General features: G+C 41.1%; 1 protein-coding gene across 21 annotated transcripts in view; it reads right to left on the bottom strand.

Moving 5' to 3' along the window:
* AFDN (afadin, adherens junction formation factor) overlaps positions 1 to 20,558 on the bottom strand; it is a 206,453-nt gene extending 185,895 nt beyond the window's left edge. For 12 of the 21 annotated variants that reach the window (XM_061624379.1, XM_061624380.1, XM_061624381.1 and 9 more), the window contains exon 1: positions 19,843 to 20,556. In XM_061624379.1, the coding sequence (XP_061480363.1) occupies positions 19,843 to 19,956 (114 nt within the window). In that variant the 5' untranslated portion in view covers positions 19,957 to 20,556. Of the gene's footprint in view, positions 1 to 19,842 lie in introns of all 21 variants that reach the window. The other 9 variants (XM_061624376.1, XM_061624386.1, XM_061624394.1 and 6 more) reach the window with 2 other exon arrangements.
* Positions 20,559 to 25,736: the final 5,178 nt, after the last annotated feature.

Raw genomic sequence — 25,736 nt, 5'->3', positions numbered from 1 at the left:
GGCTTTTAGCAGGAAGGCCGACATAAAGGGAATTACAATAATCTAATCGTGATGTTACAAGGGCCTGTGTTACTTTCCGTAGGTCAGATAGTCCCAAGAAAGGACGACGTTGGCTGACTAATTTTAGTTGTGCAAACGCACTCCGGGAGACTGCTGTGACTTGAGGTTCCAAGGTTAGGGCTGAATCTAAAATGATGCCTAAGCTACGGACTTGTGCCTTCAGGGGAAGTAAGATCCCATCTAATAAGGGGAGATTTTCATTTTCCTGAAGGGAATCTCGTCCGATTAATAGAACCTCTGTTTTGTCTGGGTTAAGTTTTAGTTTATTACTATTCATCCAAGTTTGAATTGCTGCCAAGCATTGGTTCAGAGGATGAACAGCCCTTTGACATCTGGTGGAAATGAGCAGTAGTTGCGTATCATCAGCGTATTGGTGGTAGGAAATTCCAAATTTGCGTATAATACGGCCCAATGGTTTTATATATATATTAAACAGCATTGGGGAGAGAGCAGATCCCTGGGGAACCCCATATCGCAATGGCCAGGGCTCTGAGAGAAAATCCCCAAGAGCAACTCTTTGAAATCTACCTTCTAAGAAAGAGCGAAGCCATTGTAGAGCAGTGCCTTGTAGCCCCATCTCAAAAAGGCGATTCAAAAGGATGTCATGATCAATGGTATCAAATGCGGCCGACAGATCCAATAGGACTAGTAAGGTCACATTACCTTTATCTAATTCAAGCCGTAAGTCATCAACCAATGCCACTAAGGCTGTTTCAGTCCCATGGTGAGGTCTAAAACCTGACTGAAAGATGTCGTAGTGGTCATTGGTGTCTATGAAACTTTGTAGCTGTACCGCCACCACTCGTTCGATTACTTTACTTATAAATGGCAGATTAGATACAGGGCGGAAGCTATCACAAAGAGTGGCATTAAGAGATGGTTTTTTAACTAACGGTGTTATAATTGCTTGTTTCAAATATTCAGGTAAGTGGCCTTGTTGCAGTGATGAGTTGGCTATCAGGCATAGCCAATTGATATCCATTTAACATCAACATATAAGACTTTTGAACACACATCTCAGTTAAAACAGGTTACAAAAGATGAAAGACCGAGTTAAACTCTTATTACAGAGCCAAGGTTATAAAGTACATAGAAATACACATCATGATACATCACCCATCAGATGTCATAGATGGAATAGATGAATGGGTCTCCTGCATTCCCTTCAACCCTCACTCCAGCTAGAGTGGAAGGTCATGAATGCTATAAAGTCTTTTATACACTTTTGTATACAGTAGGGGATATCTTCCCATGGCCTTATCAGCTACAACTTTTTCACTGCAACTCTTCATGCCGCCTTCTTCAAGTCATTTTCCAGGCACGCCTAGCGTAATTTATATCAACAACTAGTTTGCTTAATGTTACTATATACAGGGCTTCCTAGTTGATACATCCAGAGCATTGGCTGACTGCCTAGACGTCCTTATCACTTTGTACTTTGCCTCATAGTAAAACATTGGTTTGTTCAGAAAGGAGGGCAAGAAGCCCATTTTTAAAAGGAGAACTTTTTACTCTGCAACTTATGCATCAATAAGTAAATATAAACAAATGGAAGCTATTTCAGCAATACTTTATATACATTTTAAACCAATATTTGGGCTGTCCCATTACACCAATTCCAGCAGGAAACAGAATGAGACATGTTAAATCAAAACTATTGTTAAAAGATTTTAAGTAAAAAGCTATTGAAAAAACTATTCAACTAGCATACTTATTGATGAGTTATTTATTCTCATTCACTCAACAGTCCAAGGGTGGCAAACAAAAACATTAAAATAACATCAATAACAAAAAAATTAAAACAAATCAATCACAAATTAAAAAAGCAGCAAAAGCAAAAAACATTATCACCACATACTCCCCAAAAGCCTGCACAAACAAATGAGCTTTTACCTGTCTTCTGAATAGAAGTAATGTAGAGGCATGACACACCTTAAATGAGAGGCCATTTCATAGTTGTGGGATCACCACAGAGAAAGTCTTCCTCCAAGCCCCTGCGTTGGGAATTTCACTCTGCAGGGGGAAGCCACGTGAGAAAGACAGCTTCCTCTGCAGATCTTAACAAACAGTCAGGTTGGTATTAGAAGAGGTATTATTCATATATTTGGGACCTAAATAGTTTAGGTCTTTATAGGTCATCATAAGCATCTTAGTTTGGCAACCAGTGCAACTCTTTTCAATTTGGTGTTTTATCCGAGCAACCAGAAGTACCCATTAGTACCCTGGCCTCTGCATTCTGCATCAGTTGTAACCTCTAGACCATTTTCAATGGCAGTCCCTCACAGAGTGCATTATAATAGTCAAGGTGGAGGTTCCCAGAACATGGATAACTGTTGCTATCCCAGTCCGGGAAAGGCAATAACTGGCATATCAGCTACAGTTGGGCTTAAGCACACCAGCTGACTAACACCAAGAGTATCCCCAATCTATGTGTCTGTTCCTTCAAGGGTATCTACAATAGTTCATTCCTCCAAACCTTGTATCTGAGATGAGAACCACACTGTCACAGCACCTCTGCCTTGTCTGGATACAGCTTCAATTTATTGGCTGACATCCAGCCCACTAACGCCACCAGGTGCTGGTTCAGCACCTGCACTGCCTTTCCTAATTCAGAAGGCTAGAGAAAGTTGGAAATCATAAGCATATTGATGGCACTTCAATTTACATTGGAAAAGAAGGTACTAATGAATTATAAAGTACCAAACAAACTTTCAATCTCAAAAGAGTCAGGGAGAGACAAAAGCTCTGTCATTTTGACATTACTCAATTCTAAATATGAATTTGATACTATTAGGCATAAAATGCTTGTTCTAGAGGTAAAAGATTTTAAAACTATAGTAATGAAAATCAGTTCACACCATCTCAGCATACCAGTATCTCTCCAATTCTCTAGATCAGTGGTTCTTAACCTTTTCCACTGCCAGCACCCTTGGATTTCCAAAATATGCTCTCGCACCCTCTGAAAAAATACAGTTCATTTTTTATTTTTATTTTATTTTATTTTAATGTGTGTTTTAGCCTAACTTAGGTAAGATAAATAACAGCTTTCCAAAATCTTTGGTTGGGCCTCGCACCCCCAGAAAGTGTCTCGCACCCGCGGAGGTGCATGCACTCCAGGTTCAGAACTGCTGCTCTAGATCTACAGCATGTCAGCGTACTGTCTCAGCTATTACTTCACCACACAATTTTCTACCCCACCTTCAGATACAAAGGACAAACCAGAAACTATTTTTCACAACATCTCATTGGGTCATATGAGCCATCACCTTATTTCCCTTAGTTAATAAAATCAAAACTGCTGCTCAGATTTAAAACAGACAACAGTAAACAGACCTAAATTCTCATTCAGTGTATGTGGTAGACACCTATTAATAGGGAATTTGTTAGGCCAACATATCCTAACCGAATAGAATAACTTTGAAATTATCAGGCCAAATGAGCACAAAGTTACGAACTATTAAGTTCTTCAGTTATTCAAGACAGAATTGCTTTCTGAAATGTTTTTCTTTCATTTTAACGAAAATATTAAGGTAACAGCTATGATGTCTAGCCACATGAAAATATTCATGCATAAGAACAGAGATGGGAAACCTTTTTCAGCTCAAGGGCCAGATCCACAACTGGTCCACCGTGCCTTCCCCAGCAGCACTCTCCTTGAAGATCACTCCCCCCTCCGTGGGAAAAAAAGGCAACATTTTTCAAGCTTAATTTCTAGAGCATGAAAGAGAAAGAGTGTGATCCATTCATGCATCTGTGTATGTGTGGTGTGGATATGCATGTGAGAATGTGTATGCATTTGATTATGTGCGCAGTTCGGGGGACTGGCTATCAGGCTAGATGGGCATCAGGCCTCTTAATTCTTACTTGCAGAGGATGAGGTAAGTGGTACACACAGACTTCTATACAATTGTATATAGATGTTATATTCAAATAAATCAAAGCTTGACCTGGAAATTAATTTTACTAGAATATTTCTTTTAAAACATGACACTCACTTATCTATACTATTTAAATTTTAAGAGAAAAAGAAAGGCACTGAAAACAAGCTAATTTTAACACATACCCAAGAGCTAGGACTCCTGCATTGAGCAGGGGGTTGGACTTGATGGCCTTATAGGCTTCTTCCAACTCTACTATTCCATGATCTATGATTCCATGATATGTACGCATCCTATGGATAGTCCTTGAATAAGTTAATTCCAACTCCAAAACACTCTAACTTGCATTGTACCCATTTGTGTTACTAATCAATTTTATGACACAATGCATTTTTAGAAGCAGAATGTTTTCCACAGAAAAATATAGCATTTCTATTACATTTCCATTACAGAAAACTTTCCATGGAAAAATTACTATCCTTCAGTTCCAAGTTACCTTTATTCCTTTAACTTTATCTATCATTCATTTAAGTGGCAGGTAACTATTCACCTGTCTGCCTGTGGCAATGCCTCCAGAAAAACAGGAGAATGCTCCCTTCCGTGCTTATTCTATCTTCTGTCCTTTAACAAATCAGTGCCTCTTTAAGGATAGAAAGTAGACAAGGTGAGCACAGCCTCCAGCCCTATTTAACAAAGGGGCTACACGCTGAAGCTGTACAAGGGGCTCATCTTTTTCTTTTTGGTCTCTACAGATCATGGTGGTTGAGCAAAAGGTAGGCTTTGCCTTCTTTTGAAACCTCATGTATTCAGTTTGCTCTGATGCTGCAAGTTATACCATACATGAGGACAGAGGGACAGCAATGAGGATAGAGAATCCTTGACCCTCCAGATGTTCCTAGATTAAAGGCCTCATCATCCCTGACCACTGCCCATGCTAGCTGGAGTTGATAGGGGCCGGAGTCCAAGAACATGTGGAGGGCCACAGATTCTCCAGTTCTGATTTAAAATAGTCTACTTGAATCCTTGAACAAGTTCTTGAATGTGTGGTGTATGTATGTAAAAACTAGCCTCTAGCAAAACCACCACTGACATGTGGCCTCCGGAAGGTTGCTCAGATGGGAATGTGGCGCCCGAGCTGAAAAGGTTCCCCACCCATACAGTAAGGTCATTTAGAGTGTAATCCTATGCATGTCTACTCAGAAATCAATCTCACTGAACTCAATTAAGCTTATTCCCAGGTAAGTAGGCACAATTTATTTATTTCACTTGTATACCGCCCCATAGCCGAAGCTCTCTGGGTGGTTTACAGCAACCAAAAACATTAAAACAAATATACAACTTAAAACACATATTTTCAAAACAATTTAAAACACAATTTAAAAATTTAAAACAATATAAAAACAATTTAAAACACTTGCTAAAATGCCTGAGAGAAGAGGAAAGACTTGACCTGGCGAAAAGATAACAGTGTTGGCGCCAGGCGCACCTCATCAAGTGAATCAGTCCATAATTTGGAGGCCACCACTGAGAAGACCCTCTCCCTTGTTGCAGTCTGAGTGCACAAAACTTTACAGAAGTAAGGGCATACAGTTACTGGGCAAAACAGCCTCTCTCAATGAAAGTGAATACAGATGTCATTTGGTTAATAGATACCTGGGTTAGATCCAGAGGAACAGTTGTACATTAAGTCACACTCAAATCAATAGGACAAGTCATCACTAACTTAAATCCCATTGATTTCAATGAGACTATATGTGATTACCTTGCTCTGGATCCAATCCATAAATATTCATTATTTAAGACATGAACCCATTACAGAGTTTAGGTAGCTGAATGCCATAAAATAGAAGGAAAAGATTACCAGAGGAGGGAAGGGCTCAGCAGATAACCCTGATGAGATGCGAGATGAAATCTCTTGGATCTTAATACCTGTGTTGATGTGCAATTCCTGGGTTCACTAGGAAGCTCCTAACACATAAATTATTTAATAATTCATATGTGCTGGATCTAAAAGTCAGATATTTCCCCCACTGCACATTCATTTACATAGAAAGCTATCTTACTCAGTGTCTTTGACAGAATGGCCATGGATTCAGGTTAAGAAATCGGACGTTTAACATATTTATATTGAATGAATTGTGAAAGGTTATTTAAAAAACCACAAACGATACACATCATAATCCAATACAAAAGTACAATTTACATTTTAAGAATGATTTTTATGTACTCAGTAGCAGGAGGTGAAAAAACATAGTGGGACAAAGCTCAGATAATTGAGTATGTGATGGGTTATCACCTGGTGAAGTATTTTGGTAGTGCTGTTTACATTGCTGTAATCAGGCAAGGTAGGCTATAATATCCAAGATTTCTATCACTACGCAGAGAGGCTAAAGAAGCAACCACAACATTTCAGTTCTAAATGCTCAGTGATGATCTTACCTAGTGAAAGATCTAAGATTATGTAAATCTCAACTAAAACTTTGAAAAAATTCTGGCAAGGAAGAATGCTGTAGAACATCAGCAGCATAACAAGCATATGCAACATTTCAAATATGCTGGCATCTTGCAACCTCTTAAGAATTCAATTTTATTATCCTTGAGCCATCACTGAAGACTATCTTAATATTTTTACACCCTAAGCATATAATTTAGACACAGCTTCAAAGATCAAAGCTGTAAATAGTTGTCTTATTTCTAGCCCAAAAACATTACTATTCTAATTACCAACTCTACAGAATTGCAGGTTTAAAAGCCTTAAAATAACTGTCAGTTCGCATAAATCCATTTTGACATTCGAAGTGTGATCCTTCAAATGAGTGATTGTTAAAATCAGTTAGGACAAATGAGTGATTGCTAAAATCAGTTAGGACACAATCGTATGATTTCTGAGAGGATGTTCTAAGTGCCATAGGACATGCAGATCTAGCTCTCCATGGGCACAGGGGGATGTCCACCACCAGAGGCCTCCTCAAGGGGCAAAGAGGTATGTCAGGGGCAGATCAAGAGAGGCTTTGGACCTACAGGCTCTGATTCACCTGACAAGGGAGTAAAAATAGCCCAGCCCTGGAGCTGGTGTACTCATTTTCTCTCTAGCCACACTCTCTCATCGTCCACCCTGTCAGTGCAAGCCAGATTTGGCAGATCCTCTGCAACATGTTTGCCCTCCCCCACTCCATTAAGTTTGCTTTGCCTGGACAATCAGGTATGCCAGGCAATTGTAGAAGTTGTTGCCTGCCAGGAACAATAGCTATCTGAATCATACGTTATTCCTGTATGTACAAGGGCCGCAAATATTTAATCAGCTAGATTAGCCTAGTTCAAAAAACAGTAACATTTGACTGATATACAATGGTGCCCCGATTTATAAAGATCTGCTGTCAGTTTTTAAAAAGCTGTTAACAGAAGTACATACAAAGACTACAAATGGCAAGTGCCATCTTCAAAGTGGCATTTCAATTTCCCCCTTTAGTGACTGCTACAACATATGTATCATCTAAAAATATAGCAAATGTGGGCTATTGCTTTACTTCAGAGCTCTTGCTCTATTCTTATGCACATTTAACTGATCGCTCAGCTAATATTGCAATCCTGTATACATTTATATGGGAATAAATCACACTGAACTCAATAGGACTAATGTCGAAGTAGACATGTATATGATTGCACTATAACAGACAAGGACTGGGTGACAGCCCTAGTACATACACACCCACACACAGCAACAGCCATAACAGTTTACAGGGACAAAGAAGCAGCATCTGAAGTAGTTCTTATTTCCAAGGAAATATGCTTAAGATCCTGATTCTATCCCATCATCTTGAAGCAGATCTGAAACAAATCAGTAACACTCAACACTAATTTGACATCATAAAGTCAGGACACTTACACCACCTAGCATAATGCCCTGCAATACCCTTTTTAAAAATTGTTCTGATAGAGGAGCTGTGTCCAATAGTTTTTTCATACCTGCCAAAATTGTGGTGAATGTGGTAACATTTTTGCCACATGACTAAATTTAAAAAAATTTAAAACTGTTTTTGAGGGTAGAAAAATACACAATAATATTTTGAATTATTTACTGATAGAATTAGTGATGAATCTGGCATGTCTTTTCATTAAGTAGTGCAGGGAAATCAGGCATAATATCAGCAGAGCTTGGACAAGTTACTTTTTTTGAACTACAACTCCCATCAGCTCAATCAGTGGCCATGCTGGCTGGGGTTGATGGGAGTTGTAGTTTAAAAAAGTAACTTTTCCAAGCTCTGAATATCAGTTAGACTACATGTCAACTCTGCCTCCAAATTTTTGTTCACAATCGACAACCTACATTTGATGTTTGATTTTTACCACAGAAAAAGTTGATTTGCAGAGCCACATTGAACCAAAAATTAAAAACAGTTTTGGAATAACTGTATTTAGAACTATGAACTCATTTTGATTTAAAATATGAGTCCACGTTGTAACAATTGGGTCATCTTGAAAATGTTGAGTGCTTTGAAGTACGATCACATCAGTCTCAAAAAGGTGCCTCTCCAAAAAAAGAAATCTCACAAGCTGTTGAGATAGTTGAGAATTGTAGATGTCAAAGTGAAATGGATCTCGCATGAATTCAAAAATAGTTCTGTACTTTGCAAATGGGAAAAATTGTATAGAATCCAAAGATGAATCTGGAATTTTTAAAAGTGAGGGTGAACACTTTTTTGAACTAGTACATGTATAAAATAATTTTAACATTATTTTCAAAATAGGTGGCAGAAGCACCAATTCATCACAGGTCAATAGCTGTTTCGCCACATATGGTGAGTGATGACCATGTTGGACATCAGGGTGATAGAGCAATGACTTTCTAGTGCCGCTGTATAGGATGGGCCATCAAAATAAGCAATGTACCAAGTATCCAAATTATTAATAATTAGATTTATTTGGTCTGTAGGTCCTGAAGGTCTCCAAGCAACTTGCAGCAACATTAAAAAGAAATATATATTACTATAAAAAAAATACAATAAAACAACACCACTCCCATTAAGCCACAGGCAGCACACTAATAACAGACAACATCATCTCAGTCTATCAAATGCCTGGGGGAAAAGGTAAGTCTTTACCTGGTGGCGAAAATATGTCAATGAAGGTGCCAAGTAGACCTCACAGGGGAGCCACAACTGAAAAGTCCCCATTCCACAGATGAGGAGCCACAAATGAAAAGTCCCTGTCCATTGTCACCACCCTCTGACACTCCCTCAGAGGGGAGGAACTGGAGAAGGGCTTCAGAAGATCTAAGGGTCTGGGTAGGTTCATATTGGGAGAGGTGTTCCGAAAAATATTGGGGTCCCAAGACATTAAAGAACTTTATAGGTCAAAGCCAGCACTTTAAATTGGGCTTGGAATACAGGCAGCCAGTGCAATTGGAATAGGATTGGTGTTACATGCTGTGTTCATCTTGAACCGATCAACAATCAGGCAGTCACATTCTGTACTAAGCTCCATGTAAAGCGCATTGCAACAGTCCACCTTTGAAGCTACCAGAGCATAGAGTACTGTAGCCAGGTTATCCCTGTCCAGATAAGGTTACAGTGTGGCCACCAGCCTAAGTGATGGAAGGCACTTCGCGCCACTGAGGTCGCCTGTGCCTCAAGCGACAGGAATGGATCCAGGAGAACCCCCAAACTACAAACCCATTCCTTCAGAGGGAGTGTGACCCCATCTACAGCAAGCCGCACACCACTGAGCCAGTCACAGGAACCAACCACCAACAGCATCTCAGTCTTGTTTAAATTAAGCTTCAGTTTATTGGCACTCATCCAGTCCACTATCACAACCAAGCATTGATTCATGACAATGCTCTCCAAAACTCTGTATGACCCCACTCAGCGGTTTCATGTTGATGTTAAACAATATGCGGGACAGTATCAATCCCTGTGGGACCCCATACTGGAAAACCCAGAGTGAAGCAATGCTCCCCAAAAACTACCTTCTGGAGCTGGACATCTAAGTAAGAACAACCACTGCAATGCAGTGCCCCCAACATCCAACTCAGCCAGTCACCACAGAAGGATACCATGGTCAACAGTATCAAAACCTGCTGAAAGTTCAATCAACAGAGTCACGCTCCCCATCTCACTCCTGACACAGGTCATCATACAAGGTGATCAAGGCATTTTCCATACCAAAGCCAGTCCTGAATTCCAACTGAAACGGATCTAGAAAATCTGTCTCCTCCAAGAATACCTGGATCTGGTAATCAACCATCCTCTCAAGAACTTTGCAAAGAAAGGGACATTTGCCACTGGTCTAAAATTATTAGGATCTTCCAGGTCGAGGGCAGACTTCTTCAGGAGTGGTCTTACCACCATGTCCTTCATCAACCTGAGACCACCCCTTCTTGGAGAGAAGCATTTATTTCCCTGGTCCATCCAGCTGTCTCCTCCCTCTCAGATTCTATTAGCCATGAAGGGCAAGGAGCCAAGACACAAGTGGTTGCACGAACCTGACCAAGTATCTTGCCCACATCCTCAAGCCAGAACAACTGAACCTCATCCAAGAACATTGGACAAGAAAGTGCTTCAGACATCTCACCTGGATCATCACCATCAACAATGGAGCACAAATCCCGGCAGATAGAAGCAATTTTATCCTCAAAATGCTTAACAAACATGTCACAGCAGGCATTAGATGACTCCAGCACCTCCCTAGGATCAGTATGTAATAAGCCCTTAACCACTATAAACAGCTCTGCTAAGGACGCAATGGAGGCAGAGAAGTACATTTTCCACACTGCCTTCACTAGCACTGAGTAGGCTCGAACATGAGCACGTACCAGTTTTCAATTACCTTCACAGGAAGTTTTTCTCCAAACAGTCACTGGATGCTAAATGAGTCTGGGATGGCAACAAATTTGCTCTGATTTTGCTGTGCCATTCTCTTATTCTTACACTCCTGATCTGACATTTGTCCTCAGTAAAAACTTATATATTCCATATGATATTTCTAGTCAAAGTTTAGACACAGATTTAATTTAAAACTGTGTAAGGAAAACGAAATGTTGTCTATAGTACAGAATCATTGCTAAGATTTATAAACAAAAACCATCTCCTATATTATAAATGAATGGATCATATAATCAGTATAGACCACTAGGACATCAACAAGGGACAAGGGAAGGAGGGGAGTGGGACTGTCATCCCTGTAGGTAGGGGCAAGTATGAATGTGGGCAAAGGCATACGGGGGAGAGGAGGAGGGCCACTTACATTGAAGTCTTTACCCCCTCCATTTTACCCACCATATCTCAGAATCTGGGGTTGCCAGTCAGCCAACCCCCTGGTTTGGTAGAGAGTTGCTGCTAATGCCAGGTCTATCCAGAATAATACATCTATAATCCATGATTTGACCATGGGTGAGGGAGGCTACTTGGTGTGTATAACAGAGACCTGGGTGGATGGGCTGGATAGCTGTATGCTAACCCAGTTGTGTCCACCTAGGTATTTACTAGAGCAGAGGCCCATAGTTAGGCTAAAAGTTCAGGGGGACACCAAAGAAAAGTAGGGGGCAGATTTTTTTCTGTAATAAATTTAATTATTTTTGTAATTTAGGGAGGCCTGGAAACTTTTAAGGGGGCAGGGGTCCTCTAGCCCCCCGGACTACAGGTCTGATGCCGCACAAGGCTAGGCCGGGGGGGGGGTCACTATCAACCACAAAAATTCCACCTCCCTTGCCAGAAAACCAATCAGCACAGTGTCTAGGTTTGAGGGATTGTTCATAGTGTTGGGCCAGACAGCCAGAATGGGGACGCTGTTAGTGTACCACTCACTCCACTACAACTTCCCTAACCAAGCTCACAGAGCTAGTCTCAGATGTGGTGTTGGAGAACCCTTTCATAGTAATGTTGGGAGACTTCAGGATCCATGCTGAGGCTGCCTCAAATGGGCTGGCTCGGGAAGTCATGTCTCTATAACAACCATAGGGCTGTCTCAGTACATCACTCATCCAACACATATAGCCAGTGTTGTGCAACCACTGTCATGGCATTGTCATTCCCTAATGAAGTTTGGGCTAAAAGCGGCTGCTTCATGTTGCAGTCAGGGATGGGGAACCTATTGAGATGGTCCACCCTCAGAGACTTATGGAATCTGAGGGATTCCTGAATGCTCTGGGAGATTTTCCGGCTGATGCTCCTATCGAGGATGTTGTCACACTGTGGAATGATAAGATGCATAAAGCCATTGACACGATCATTCCTGAGTGCCTCTGCCATTGCTTTTAAGCATATAGGTCACCTTGATACTCTAATGACCTGTGTGTAATGAAAACAGGAGGGTAGATAGAGCACAGGTGGTATAAATCCAGGGTTGATAAAAATCAATGGTTTTTTTAAAAAACAACAACAGATCTTTTCAAATTTAAATTGGATTTTTTTATTTAAATCAGATTTCAAAATTTTCTTAAAACCATTAGTAAAAAAACAGCCTAGGTCAAAGATATCATGAATTATACAACTTCTAATTATATTCTATGAATATGTTAACAGCAGTTTATGGAGCTGGAAGGTAACCTGATCAGTCCTATTCTACAGGTGCTGTACATGAAATGCATGCTCTCTTTCACTCTCTCGGCCTTGCTTCTCTCTAAGTGCAAAGATAAAGAAGGTCAATGAATAGAGAATTTGGGGAGATGGAGTAAATCTGAACAAGGAGACCACTGAAGTGGCAACCAAGCAGTTAATAGAACTAGCCTCTTCTGCAGGTGTAGAGAGAATTCCTTCGGACTAATTCATTTTAAACTGAGAAATAAGTTGGGAACTGAAAAAGCAGGAAAGCTTGCATTTTTTCCCAGACACTGAACAAAGAAGACAAAGGTGAAGGAGAAGACTGGGTTAACTGTACCACCCAATATTTTAAGTTTCTCAGGTTGACTTGGTTGACACTGCCTAATTTTTTTTTAAGAACTTTACATTTATTTAAGTGACTGAAATAGTTAACCATTCAAAAATCCATGTGTTTGTTCTGTTAATGTTGTTTGTTGAAGAAAGCTAACCAGAAGAATAAGCAATCTTATTAGTACAATGCAAAAGCCTGTTTGATGGTGGTGATTCTGGCACAGCATGACAAAAATATCATAACTGACCAGCTCGAGCTGGTTAATCTCCTGAATGACCTCATGTTTTGCTTTAGTACTAAAATAGCCAAGTTATCATCCCATTTTTGATGAAAAGTAATCTGAAAACAATTTAGAATAATTGCTTAGTATGAACCTACCTTCTAATGAAACCTACATCTCCGAATATGTATTGGTTATATTAAGCAATAATGGACTTCTATTAAAAAAAATGATTAAACAGAATCTTCCTCACAAGGAATTTAAACTGTGATTTAAAGAATTAAATTTGAGTAATTCAGAGAAGTGATTTAAATCCTGACTTAAATCAATTTGACTTAAATCAAATCAACCCTGCGTAAATCTCAATCGGAATCTGATTGAGCAAGTGAGAGATAACATTACCGCACCTACCATGGGGTGCTGGGTGGTAGCAAAGAAAGGCTACTTCACCACCACCATGTAAGTAGCCACCTAGCAGAGCTTTTCTGAGAGGTGAATGGGCTTTTGTCATCTGGCCAAGAGAACTTTGCTCTGACACCCTCAGCCGCCTGCTGTAACAACTTTGAAGGGGACTTTAGGGGCAGAATTGCTAAGGTTCTGACAGAGTTGGTTACCACAATTAGAGCAAGTCCAATGGAGGCATCCAGTACATTGTCTGTTCCATCTGTACTGGATCAGTTTCATTCACTGCGGCCTGGACAAGCTGCATGAAGAAGTGCAACAGACCACTTGGCCCCTTGCCATCTTGGCTTCTTATAACTAGCCATAACACACTGACTAAGTGAGTCCAGGGAGCAATTAATGGTTTACTGGAGAGGGAGGGTAAAGTGCCATCTGCCTTGAAGGAGACAGTGTGCATCCCTTCCTTAAGACCACCTCCTAGGACCCAAATATGTATAGCCCAGTGGCGAACATCCCCTTTTTCAGCAAGGTGCTCAATAAGGTGGTTCCAGTATATCAGGGGACTGGAAACAAAGCCCTATGAGGAGAAACTGAAAGAACTGGACATGTTTAGCCTGAAGAAGAAAAGACTGAGGGGAGATATGATAGCACTCTTCAAGTACTTGAAAGGTTGTCACGCAGAGGAGGGCCAGGATCTCTTCTCAATCGTTCCAGAGTGCAAGAATGGAATAATGGCCTCAAGTTACAGGAAGCCAGATTTCAACTGAACATCAGGAAAAACTTCCTAAACATTAGAGCACTATGACAATGGAATCTATTACCTAGGGAGGTGGTGGGCTCTCCAACACTGGAAACCTTCAAGAGGCAGCTGGACAGCCACCTGTCGGGTATGCTTTGATTTGGATTCCTGCATTGAGCAGGGGGTTGGACTCAATGGCCTTTTGGCCCCTTCCAACTCCACAACTCTATGATTCTATGGGACCAGTTCCAGGCATGCTTGGAAGAGATTGAATACCTGGATGCATTTCAGTTTGGCTTTAGGCCCCATCATGACACTTAAACTGCCTTGGTTACCCTTGTTGATGACATCTGTAAGAAGAGAAATGGCGCAGAGGGGTATTTTCCCTAGGTTTGGATAATATTGCCAGGACAAAAGGAAGAAACTATAGAGGCAGGAAATTGCCTTATGTGGAGTTATGAGGCAGTATCTTAGAGACCCAGTTTTGCTACAGAGGCAAGTGAAAGAATCAGGAAGGGGAAAGGATTGCATGCAAAGTAGAAGCTTATCTGTATTAAGATGCAGAAACAGGTAAGGGAAATAAGACACAGTAGTTACCTGTTCCAGTGAAGAAGAGATAGAATGGTAATACTGAACCTAAGCTGTCAGAGGTTTTGCTATGGCAGACAAAGACACCATCACAGCTAGGCTTACAACTTTGGCAAAGGGGAGGTTAGTTGGTTAAAATAATCCTTCCACTTGTCAAATATGGCAGGCAGCTCTAATCAGGGTGGTCGTTTATCCAAACCTAGGGCAAATACCCCTCTGCACAACTTTTAGTTGTCCAGATTCTTGTGACCCCACTAAAGCTTGCATTAGATATAACCTGCGTTACATGTGGTACCTGGTTCTGAAATTAATTAGGGCAACTGTAACCTCCTGATTCTGTCTGCTGCGTGCTGGCTTGCACTATAGAGGCTTTCACTGATTGCTCTCACTGGTCAGAGAAAAGCCTCCACCCCCAAAAAGTTTATATGCTTCACCTTTGTGATCAAGCATTCCCACATCAAAATTGTAATCCAGCATAGTGGTTAACATTCCATATGCCCAATGTTCACAACCAGATAGCACTACCACTACTCTTTTCTTGACTGGCCATACATATGCTTCCAGAGACATAAATGAGAGTGAGAGGCAGATAAACTATTAAATTGCTGTAAAGTTGCTATCAGCAAAAAGCAGAAGTAATACTTATTAACATGCAAGGGAAGTAATAAGAGCCAAGAAATCATTCCTATATTCCTATGAGTCTTACTAGCTCAAAGCAAAGGCTCATCTAGTCCAGCATCTTGTTCACACAATGGCTAACCACATGCCTATAAGATGCCCTCAAGCAAGACCTGAGCGCAACACCATTCTCCCCATCTGCAAATCAGAAGAGATTGCTAGTCAATTACATACTGCTTGTGTATCCCAGGGTCCCCAACGTTTTTGGGCCTGGAAACACATTTAGAAATCTAAGAAAGTGCCATAGGCACCACAAAATACCCATTTTACAGGAAAAAGATGTTCATATATCATTGGTGTTATAACAAAATGTGAAGACTAATTTTACACACATTTTCACACCTCCTGAAAAACACTTCCCTGAACAACTCTGGGTATATGAAAGGGCGCAAAGGTATTTTGCTGTTGCAGGGGTGGGGAAATGCATACTAGTGCCAAGGCAATGAGACCAATGCTATGTTACAGTGAAACTGCAGCGTGAATGCCTTGTCAGATAGGAACCATTCCCTTCCATGCAGCTTTATTTTCATTTAGTTACACAGCCATGTATCCAGATCAGATTGGCTTTATGACATCACCGCACTCAAAACTGTTCCTGCTTGGCTGGACTCACTCAGGTCAGAAAAAGAAAAAAGATACTGGCGTAGAAACAAAGACGGAAGAAAAACAAACAAAGCTGCAAACCGTAGCAACACATGGCATTGCTTGAGGTTGGGGTTCAGGGAACTCCCCCACCCCTTTCACCTCCATGATTTTTGAGGGCAAAAATTTAGCAGAGTCTTAGCTTGGACTGTCGTTTTCTGCTCCATACTGATACAAGTCACATCATAATTTCAGTCACAAAATAATTCTCACAAGCAAATCCATGACTGAATGTTTGGTGATAATGATACAAAATGCTGGCTCCTACAACTGTATATTGCAGAAGTGATCCCCTTAAAAGGAATCCAGATATGTTATCTAGTTATTATTCTAAGTCGAATGTACTTCCTATCACTAGTAACATCAAACCATATACTCATTTCATATGTGAACTTATTAAGAAAAATTAGGCAAGCCACCCTCAGTATCAGCCCATCTACAATATACAGATAATTATGCGTTTAGCCTTTTCATATTGTTTGTTGTAAGACTCTCTGAGCTCTTGAAAAACACTACCCCAGATCACACATCACAGCAAACCATGGTTAATGGTTTACACCAATCACACCTAAGAGGAGTCTTTCACTCCTCCCTGATAACATGCAGAGGAAACAAACAACAATCCCTGGCTTCACCCTACATTTGAACCAGGGATCATGGTTTGTTTCACTCCAACAGACCACAATCAGTAAGTTAAGAACAAATCTTGGCTACAGATCATGTTTTTCTAGGAATGAAATAAGCATGATGCCCAGTTCAGACCATTTAGGTACAATAATGGTAAACCATTAATCATGGCTTACCGTGACATGCAATCTGGATCACTATATTGTTATTTAATTTTGTATTTTGGTTGTTAATTAATGTAATTGTAAAATCTCCTTTGAAACACTTTTCTAATACCTATTTGGATCACTTCAGTTATACTAAACTTTTCACTACATATGTTCATTTTCACAACATATGTCCCTTTAACTGGATATATGATGCTTGCCTGTAGCAGACGGGCAATTATATCACCAAGGCATGTGAAGGTTATGAGTTGTACAGCATAAACAAATGAGAACTGCGAGACAGTGCAAGTGAATGAGTTTGTGTGTTAATGCCAGTTTAAGTGCTTTTCCACTCTGACACTAGAGGAAATGAAAAGAAAGTCACAGCATGGTTCAGGTAGACAGAAGCTCAATGGGGACACTCTCCTCCAAGACTTCCTCCAAGAAACAATTTCTGTGTTGCCAAAGCAAAACTTTTTATTAATGGTTCAAATATGCACAAAGTACCACACGGCACAAAGATGGCTAGGTCACCAGAATTACTTCCATAGCATACCCAACAACCACAACAAATGTTCTCCCTGCACTCAGAATGTATATGTTGATTCAAACATATAAGGTGCCTAAAGAGAGAAATTAAAGGCATTATACTGCATTAAAGACAAAACTTAAATCAAGCTCCATAGTAATAAACAATGGGATTATTTTGAGAAGCCATCCAAAGAATCTGAAGATTCCAATGTTCAAATCAGAAATGCAGATATTTTAGAACTACATGTAGTAAGATAAGCATCAAAGTAAGTCCTCAAATGATGGAGCCCTGGCCAGACAATTTGACAGGTTATTTTTCTAGTTGTACCAGTCCTATTATCTGAAACAGATTTGGAGGGAGTTGTATCACAACAGGTTTGAATAGCTGATTTAAGACAACTGGATTTTCAACTCTTATGTTCGCAGCTGCTAACAACATGACTGCACAACTCTAACCTGTCACAGAATAAGGAGGGCTGGAGAAAATGCAAATTTAAAATTATATACAAACATTGTTATTAATCCTATGATCAAGAGTAAAAAAGTTCTAAACTGGCAGACTACTTCCCTCAAATAAGCCACTTCCAACAATATTAGTACCAACACTTTTTTTTAAAAAAAGAGATCAATCACATACATTTGTATTTTAACAGAAACTCATGGAAGGCTTAATATTACATACAATGCAAACTTAACTACTACACAAATCATGTGGATAGGAACATGCTTTTCAAGTGAACTCAACATCCTAGAAAATAAGTCTAAAAGCATTCCATCTAGACAGTAACTATTTAAAACTAAAGAAAATAGATCTATTATTTATAACTGGGCTTTTGTTAATGACCAAAGACCAACAGGAACCAAAAGCAAGTGTAAATTTCATAATTTTCCTTGGGAACAAGCACATGATCAGCCTCCATACAATAAGCTGAGAGTAAAGCCTTGTTTTGACCTGGAGAGAACAATCTACCTATCAAAACATTTCACCACATCACCTTTAATTCCTGACTCAAGCATATAGACTGGCCAGCCAAAAAGAATGTGACAACAACCTGACAGGGGTGTGGGCCTGAATGATTTTCTTTAAACTCTTTTTGTTTTAAAGAAGTTTTAATGAGAAATCTGCTGAGTTTTTCCAGTAGAACTTGCTTCCTGATTATGAAACTTGCTCATAATATTTATTTTAAGAGCATATTCAAAACCATTCTGCTAATATTTTGTTACATTCTATGAAAGCAAAGCTTCCCTCCCCTTTTAAAACTTAGGAGTTCATTTTGGGAAAAGTATTGTGGACAAATGCACCACTTTTTTACAGCTTAGCTTTTAAATGGGTTTGGAGAAACCAGGTGATTCTTGTACTGGTTACTTAGGGTGGATGAAATAAAAATATTACACCTGTTTCTCATGCCTTCATCTCTACACCACCACCCCTTTCAACCAAGAGGAACTCCTCGATTAACCCCCCCCCATCCCGGATACCTACAAATAAGTCTATCCTTATTGGAGACACTTCCAGTGGTTTCCCAGAAAACCAAATGTTGCTCAGCAGCACTTCCTCCTAACCTAACCCAAGACACAATGTGTAAAGGCATGGGAAACGGGCAGTCCGTTTCCATACAAGCTAGTAAGCCGCGGGACCGCTTAGAAGCAAAGGAGTTATGATGGGGATTGTCCAGGAGTGCTAGTGAGGATGCGAAGAAGGGGGTCGGCAAACACTGAATAATCACTACAAGGAACGGCTAAACTGAGCCGAGAATTGCAGGGGGTGGGGTGGGCAAGATCTGTATCGCTTCCAAAAACAGGAAAGGGGGATTGAGGAATCAAGGGAAAGGGAGTTCTTTGACACAGGATGGTGAGAAGGGGTAAAGAAGGATAAAATGAGAGCAGTGTATCTTCCTCACAAGGTGGGAATGTCCGGATGCGGGTAGAAGCTTTACATTAACGGAGACACGGGTGCAGATACGGGGGAACATTATCTCCTCACCAAGAACTAGAAGGTTGGAGAACTCCTCACCAAGAACTAGAAGGTCGGTCTTTCCCCTATCCAAAAGGGATTTGGGGGGACTCTAGATATCATCTCCCTAAATGCGGTTATATCAGTACTGTACAGGAAGCATGAGGAAAGGCAGAATACAAGAAAGGATTTCTTTCCCTGGGGGAGGGGGGTTGCCGATGCAACTCTAGAACTGCTGGGTCTCTCACCTCGGGAAGGGGCGGAGCGTTCCCTCAGTGAGGATGGAGGCGTTTGTAGGAAGCACTGCCGCCGCTGCCGGCCTCACCTCTGTGAAGGGGAGGGGGCGCTAGATGGCGAGGGTTTATGTGAGTGTGGACGTTTGTCGAGGGAGGGGGCGGTGCGTGTGAAGACGGATAGCATTTACCTCTCAGCCCCCTTTCTAGGTGGGAGGGAGAAAGAAGAATGGGGAGAGAAACAAGGCATTTTCTTATTTCTCAGTCGCTCACCTCGGTAGGGGGGCTGATCTCGAACAGGTCTAGCCGGTTCGCGTTCCAGTGGTTGATGATGTCGGCCAGCTTGCGCCGTTCCTCTTCCCGGCTACCTCCACCGCCGCCCGACATCCTCCTCAGCAGCCCTCCGGGGCTCTCAGAGCCACCTACACCACGGGAGGGCCGCCCCGGGCCGCGCGGCTTCTGCGCGCAGTTCCCGGTAGATTGTAAGAAGGGAAGGGGGGTAAAAAGGGAAATTAGATCGCTGGTGCCGCCTCTCGACGACCAAAACCTGGACTTTGCCCTTTAGCTTCTCTGCAGGCACGGAGTGGCTCTTTGATCGGTTGCAGCGTTTCCTGTTCGGTAGCGTCTCTCCTCCGCCTCACGGAACACAGTCGCCGCCACCGCCTCCTTCCCCACCCCGGTTGTCTCCTTTTCTCCCTCCCCGCCTTTTCCCTCACAGAGAGAGAGAGACCGTTCCGTGCGCGCGGCCGCCGCTCAGCCGTTCTAACCAGGGCGTCACAAACACCGCTCACCTCCTCCTCCCCCCACCCATCCTTCTCCGCGCGCCCGCAAGAGAGAGCGCGTGCGTGCGTGCGTGCGTGTGTCTGTATGCCTGCATGCATGTGTGTCGGGTCAACAGCCGGCGAGTACGCGCTTCGAAAGAGGCCGAGAGTGTGGTGCTCGCGCCGTCTCCTCCTGCTGCTCGAGCTTCTCCCTCTCAGTGTGAGGAGAAATTAGCAGTTGAGGGCGTTTTGGTTTGAACTAAGCAAGGACGGATAGAGCAGCGCGGTAGCCTGTGGAGGCAGCAAGAACAATAAAGGGTGGCGGCTGAAGGGGGCTGGGTTTGTATGTTGTAGTGGGCTACGGATGGAGGCGATGGGAATTGCGTTACGGAATGGTCTTTTTTTTTAAATCATTCTGTTCTGAAGACTTAAAAGGGAGATTGTAACCTGCTAATCGTGTACGTGTATGTATTTATCTTAAAAAAATAAAAAAGCATATTGTGTGGAGAGCAGATCTTACTAGATGTGGGCTGAAATAAGCCTCTAGTCTCTGCCAGAGACTTTCAGGGTTTTGGCAAGTCTCTGTCTCCCACCTGCAGTGTTTTATGTTTAAAATAGGAATTATGGTAATCTATGAACATAATAATGGGAGATTACTCTCTAGTAATTGTGTTAGGACTGCAGTTGTATAATAGAAAGAATTCTAGATATGTACAACACCTAACCAAGTAAGGTTTGGTTGGGAAGGTAGTATTGAAATGGGGGTGGTCTGTGCATGTTTATCTCGAAGTTGGTCCCATTAAATTCAATGAGGCTGATTTCTGAGTAGTACAGTACTGCCATGTTTAAGGTCGCTTATGGCCCATTGAACTCATGTGGGTACAGAAAGTGCCACAGGAAATACATCCCAATGAAAAGATACTGCTTCTGGCACAGGGGTTGGGTTGGTACATGCCTGGTAAAGTAGGCCCTGCCACCATGGTCCTTCTTTACAGACTCCACTAATAGCTCTCAGGATGAAAAATTACACAGTAAGAACCTCTGGGAGTAAGAAACGTTTGGCATGAAAAAATGCTATTCCCCCATTCTCTAAAACAAGGACAATTCCAACCTAATAAATGAAGAAGCCTGGCTTCTGTCTAAAGAAGATTTTACCAGAGGACTAATAAAACCATATTAAACTGATTGAAATAAAGCAATTTATTAAAAAGTATAGGCTACTTTTAAATTTACTTTGGTCTGAGAGTCAGCAGGTGTCAAGTATCAGGGAAATGTGTAAAGATGAACATGGGCACATGCATGCAAACAAGATAAAAATGAAGAGCTTTTATAAAGCAGCTGAGAGACAGTGATGGGTATGGAAAAAAAGCAACAGAGATAGGAGGGGGTGGCCATACCCATCAGACTGGTGTGGGGAATGAGTCATCTCTTTGAGCAATGTCCAAAGGAAGTAGATAAAAAGGAGGGAGAGGGACAGAAGAGATCTCTGCACATTGTACAATATTCATCTGTCCTTAGGCAATGTTTTCATACACATTCCCTCATTCTCATTTGTTTCATAATAAGCTTTACAGTTTTGGAAATTGCTTTCCTAGATACCAGAAAAATGCTAAGCTTGCCAATTTTCTGGAAGTCCCATAAGCCTTTAGTGTTCAGGGCAAGCATTTGGGGGCAGGGTATTAAATAGAGGATTTTTTTTTTGAGGCTGGCATTTACTTTACATACATTTAAGTGTTTTGATAATATCTTTCTAAGTGTTGAACTGCCCTGTGCCTTAGGAAATAATGCAGGATAAAGGTCCAAAATATTAATTATTTAATTAGTAAAGTAGCTAAATGATTCTCAACTCACAAAACAAGTATGGCTCAGTTTGTTAGCTGGAGCTTTCTGTAGGAATATGCCCATGAGACTATAGTTCCAGGCATGTTCCCCTGTTAAAGGAGGACTCAATAACAGAGCACTTGCATCACATACTGGGTTCAATCCATGCCAACTCCAGTTTATATCTCAAATACATCTACATTTTGAAGTTATTACTTAACTTGACCTCAATACAGGATTAGTAAAGAGATTTTTGCAAGTATAATAGGGTTAAACAGGAATTTCTATCCCTAAAAAAACCCTGACTAGGATGCAATGAGCTTTGTGTGTGTGTCTAAACATTTTCATCCATGCACCTGTGCTTACCCAATTTCCTCTAGTAATTGCCGTTCCTCTTAATGTGTAAGAGAGGAAGAATGCTAACTGCCTTTTTCATGTCATTTATAGTTTTCTTCTGTACATTTCTTCAGATGTCTGACACAGTGATTTCAGGAAGTTCTTTTAAAAGATGTTTTTAAACAAAAATATGGGAGAAGTAATTCCATCATTTCTTTAGCTCTAATACTATTTTTAGTCTGTTTCTTGGAGCTTTGCTGCACAATCACAATGCCTTACAATAGTTCATGACTATTTCATCATTTAAATAGAGATTACAATGGGCAGGATTTATAGGAGGTGAAACAAGCAACCCATGCCCTAGGTATGCTGTGCATTAGTGAATTGAAAAGAACAATTTTAAAAGATACTTATTTATTTATTTTATTTGTATCCCGCCCTTCCTCCCAGAAGGAAGGGCTGAAGCTCAGTGGTAGAGCACAAGCTTTGCATGCAAAGGTCCAACATTCAATCTCTGGAAAAGACTACTGCCTGGAATTCTGGAGAGCCAATCTAGTCCATGTCATCAGTACTGAGCTACATAGCACCAAATGGTCTGAGTAGGTATGGGGGAGATTTCTTTGTTCCTAAAAGAGGAAAGAGACCCAAGGGCCACAATGACACTGAAATTTATGTATTTTATATACCACTTCATTGTAAAAAAAAACCTCAAAGTAGTTTACAGAAGGAATTAAACTAATAAAATTATTGGCAAAACAGTTCAAAACAGGTATTTAAAAACATTCAAAATAATAAAACCAACAATGAGTTAAAAACATAAAAAGCATTATAGCTTCTATATGCTTGGGTAGGTTTGCCTAAACAAAAAATGTTTTTAGCAAGTGCTGAAAAGAGGTACAATGAAGGTGTCTGCCTAATGTCGATAGGCAGAGAGTTCCAAAGTGTAGGTGCTGTCACACTAAAGGATCGATTTCTTACAAGAGCAGAACAAGTATTATGTGGCACCTGTAACATGGAAAGCACACACCTTCAACTTGGCCTAGTAGCAAATTGACAATCAATGCAGATTGCAGAGCAGAGGTATTATGTGCTAACAGGGTCTCACTCATGTCAGCAATTGTGCCACAGCATTCTACACTAACTGCAGCCCCCGGGTCAGTTTGTGCTGCATGGAGATTTCTTTGACCTTGGCTGCCAGATTTTTTTAGTTTTGGTTTTTGGTTAGGAACCCTGACTGGTTGTGGGATTCCTTACTCATAGGAATCTTGTTGTGGTTTGCATGGTATTACATTCAGGAAATCATCACTGTCTTTTTTTCTTTTTCTGTTTGCATTTCATTTACCTCTGACCTCACTTCCTTACATCTATAGAAGCAACAACAGTGTTTCCATGCGCTCAGCTCATTCCCCTTAAACCCACTGATGATGCACCTTGTTTGCATAATGGTTTGTTTCTTTCCCAATAATAGTAAAAGAGAATTCACATATTGGGAATTGTGGCTTCAATTGCTGTTGTTCCCAAGCGACTGCCTGTGAAGGTTAGCCCAACCATGTGTGTTTTCTCTCTGTGGTTGGTTGTCATAGTGAGTTTATAGCAGCCCACAGAGTTGGTAGGAAAGGGTAGAGAATCTTCTTACTCATTTCTCAAACCTCTCTCTGCAGTGAAGGGTCAAGTTTAAAGACGTTTGGAGCAGCCACATTAAAAGGCAGGGTGGGCATTCCAGCAGGGAGTTGCCAACCCTGCTTGGATATGGATATATTTTCAGAGGATCCCTGGTCAAGCCTTACCCACAGCACAATCCTAACCATATCTATTCAGAAGTAAGTTCTGTTGAGTTCTATGGGGCTTAGTCCCTTAGTGTGTTTAGAATTGTAGCCTTCAGGGGCATCCATCTTTACTCCTGAGTGCTCCCATCTAACATCTCCACAACACTAGGCTCCTTTCTTCCTACAATGGCCTTCTGGTGACTGGCCTGGCCTGGCCTGAGGGCACTTAAACCCTTCTTGCCAGAAGCAAGTAGGCTAGATTAAATGTTCCTTGCCCAGGCTCCCTAAGCAGATGAGAAGGAATGATCCTGTCACTTCAGCTGGACCTGGAAAAACCCTCATTTAGCTAAGATTTCTATTTTAATTTCATTGAGATAATTTTTTTTCTTGTTTGAGTAGTATGCTCCAAGCAACTGTGGTTGATGCTTAATGTATCACCACCCACAGCAATTCTGTGAAGGAGTCTGTCTCCTTTGTGATTTTTAGATTGTTGAACTTTATGTCCTCCTTGATGTACAGAGTGGCACTACCCTCAGTGTGTCTCCCATGGAGTTTGTATCCACTGTTTTTCTCCATTCTATCACATTTCTGTTAACCTGCTATATCTATGCTTATCTTTTAAGACCATTTGCTCATCTTGGTTCAGAGGCTTCTAGCATTAGCATATAAACGCCTATACAAAATACATGTCTCAAAATGTCTCTAGCATCTGTGTTTTATTCCACAGTGCTTAAGGACATAAGAAGAGCCTGCTGGATCAGGGCAATGGCCCATCTAATCCAGCATCCTGTTTTCGCAGTGGCCAACCAGTTGCCCATGGGAGCCCCCAAGCAGGACCTGAGTGCAAAGCGCACTCTCCCCTCCTGCAGTTTCCAGCAACTGGTAGTTGGAAGCATACTGCTTCCAACTAAGGAGGCAGAGCATAGCTTCAACAACTTTGAATTGTGATCGTATGCCCATGCCCCTGTACTTTCAGTGCCTAGTTCTTTTTCTCCCACATTTGGACAATCTTAAATATTTTCATCCTCATACCTGGAAAATGATTTGTTCCCAACTAGATGCTCCTCAGCTCCTGTCAGTTTTCACCTCTCCACCCCCACAATTGGTTTAAAAGCAAAGTGAAAACTTGCAGAAAAGGAAGCAAAATATTGCCATTGCAAAATTAACTCATCTTCATTTGTTGTGTAGATTACATGCATCAAAGTACCAGCTTAACAAGCTAATTAGAGTTCATACATGGGTTTCCATTATGGAAGTGGACTTTATTACACCAATTTTATTTATTTGTTTATTAATTTATTTATATCTCGCCCTTCCTCAGCAGGAGCCCAATTCCAATGAGAATTATATGACTAATATATCTGATGGCCTTCAACTTCGTAACTCTGCACATGTAATTCATATCAAATGCATTGAGATTTCATATGTCCATATAAGAGCCCAATCAATCCTATGCAAAGTTAGGTGCCTAACATGAAATCCT

This window comes from Rhineura floridana, chromosome 4 (genome assembly GCF_030035675.1).
Source record: "Rhineura floridana isolate rRhiFlo1 chromosome 4, rRhiFlo1.hap2, whole genome shotgun sequence".
Classification (NCBI taxonomy): Eukaryota; Metazoa; Chordata; class Lepidosauria; order Squamata; family Rhineuridae; genus Rhineura; species Rhineura floridana.
This window is presented reverse-complemented; position numbering and strand designations above follow the sequence as displayed.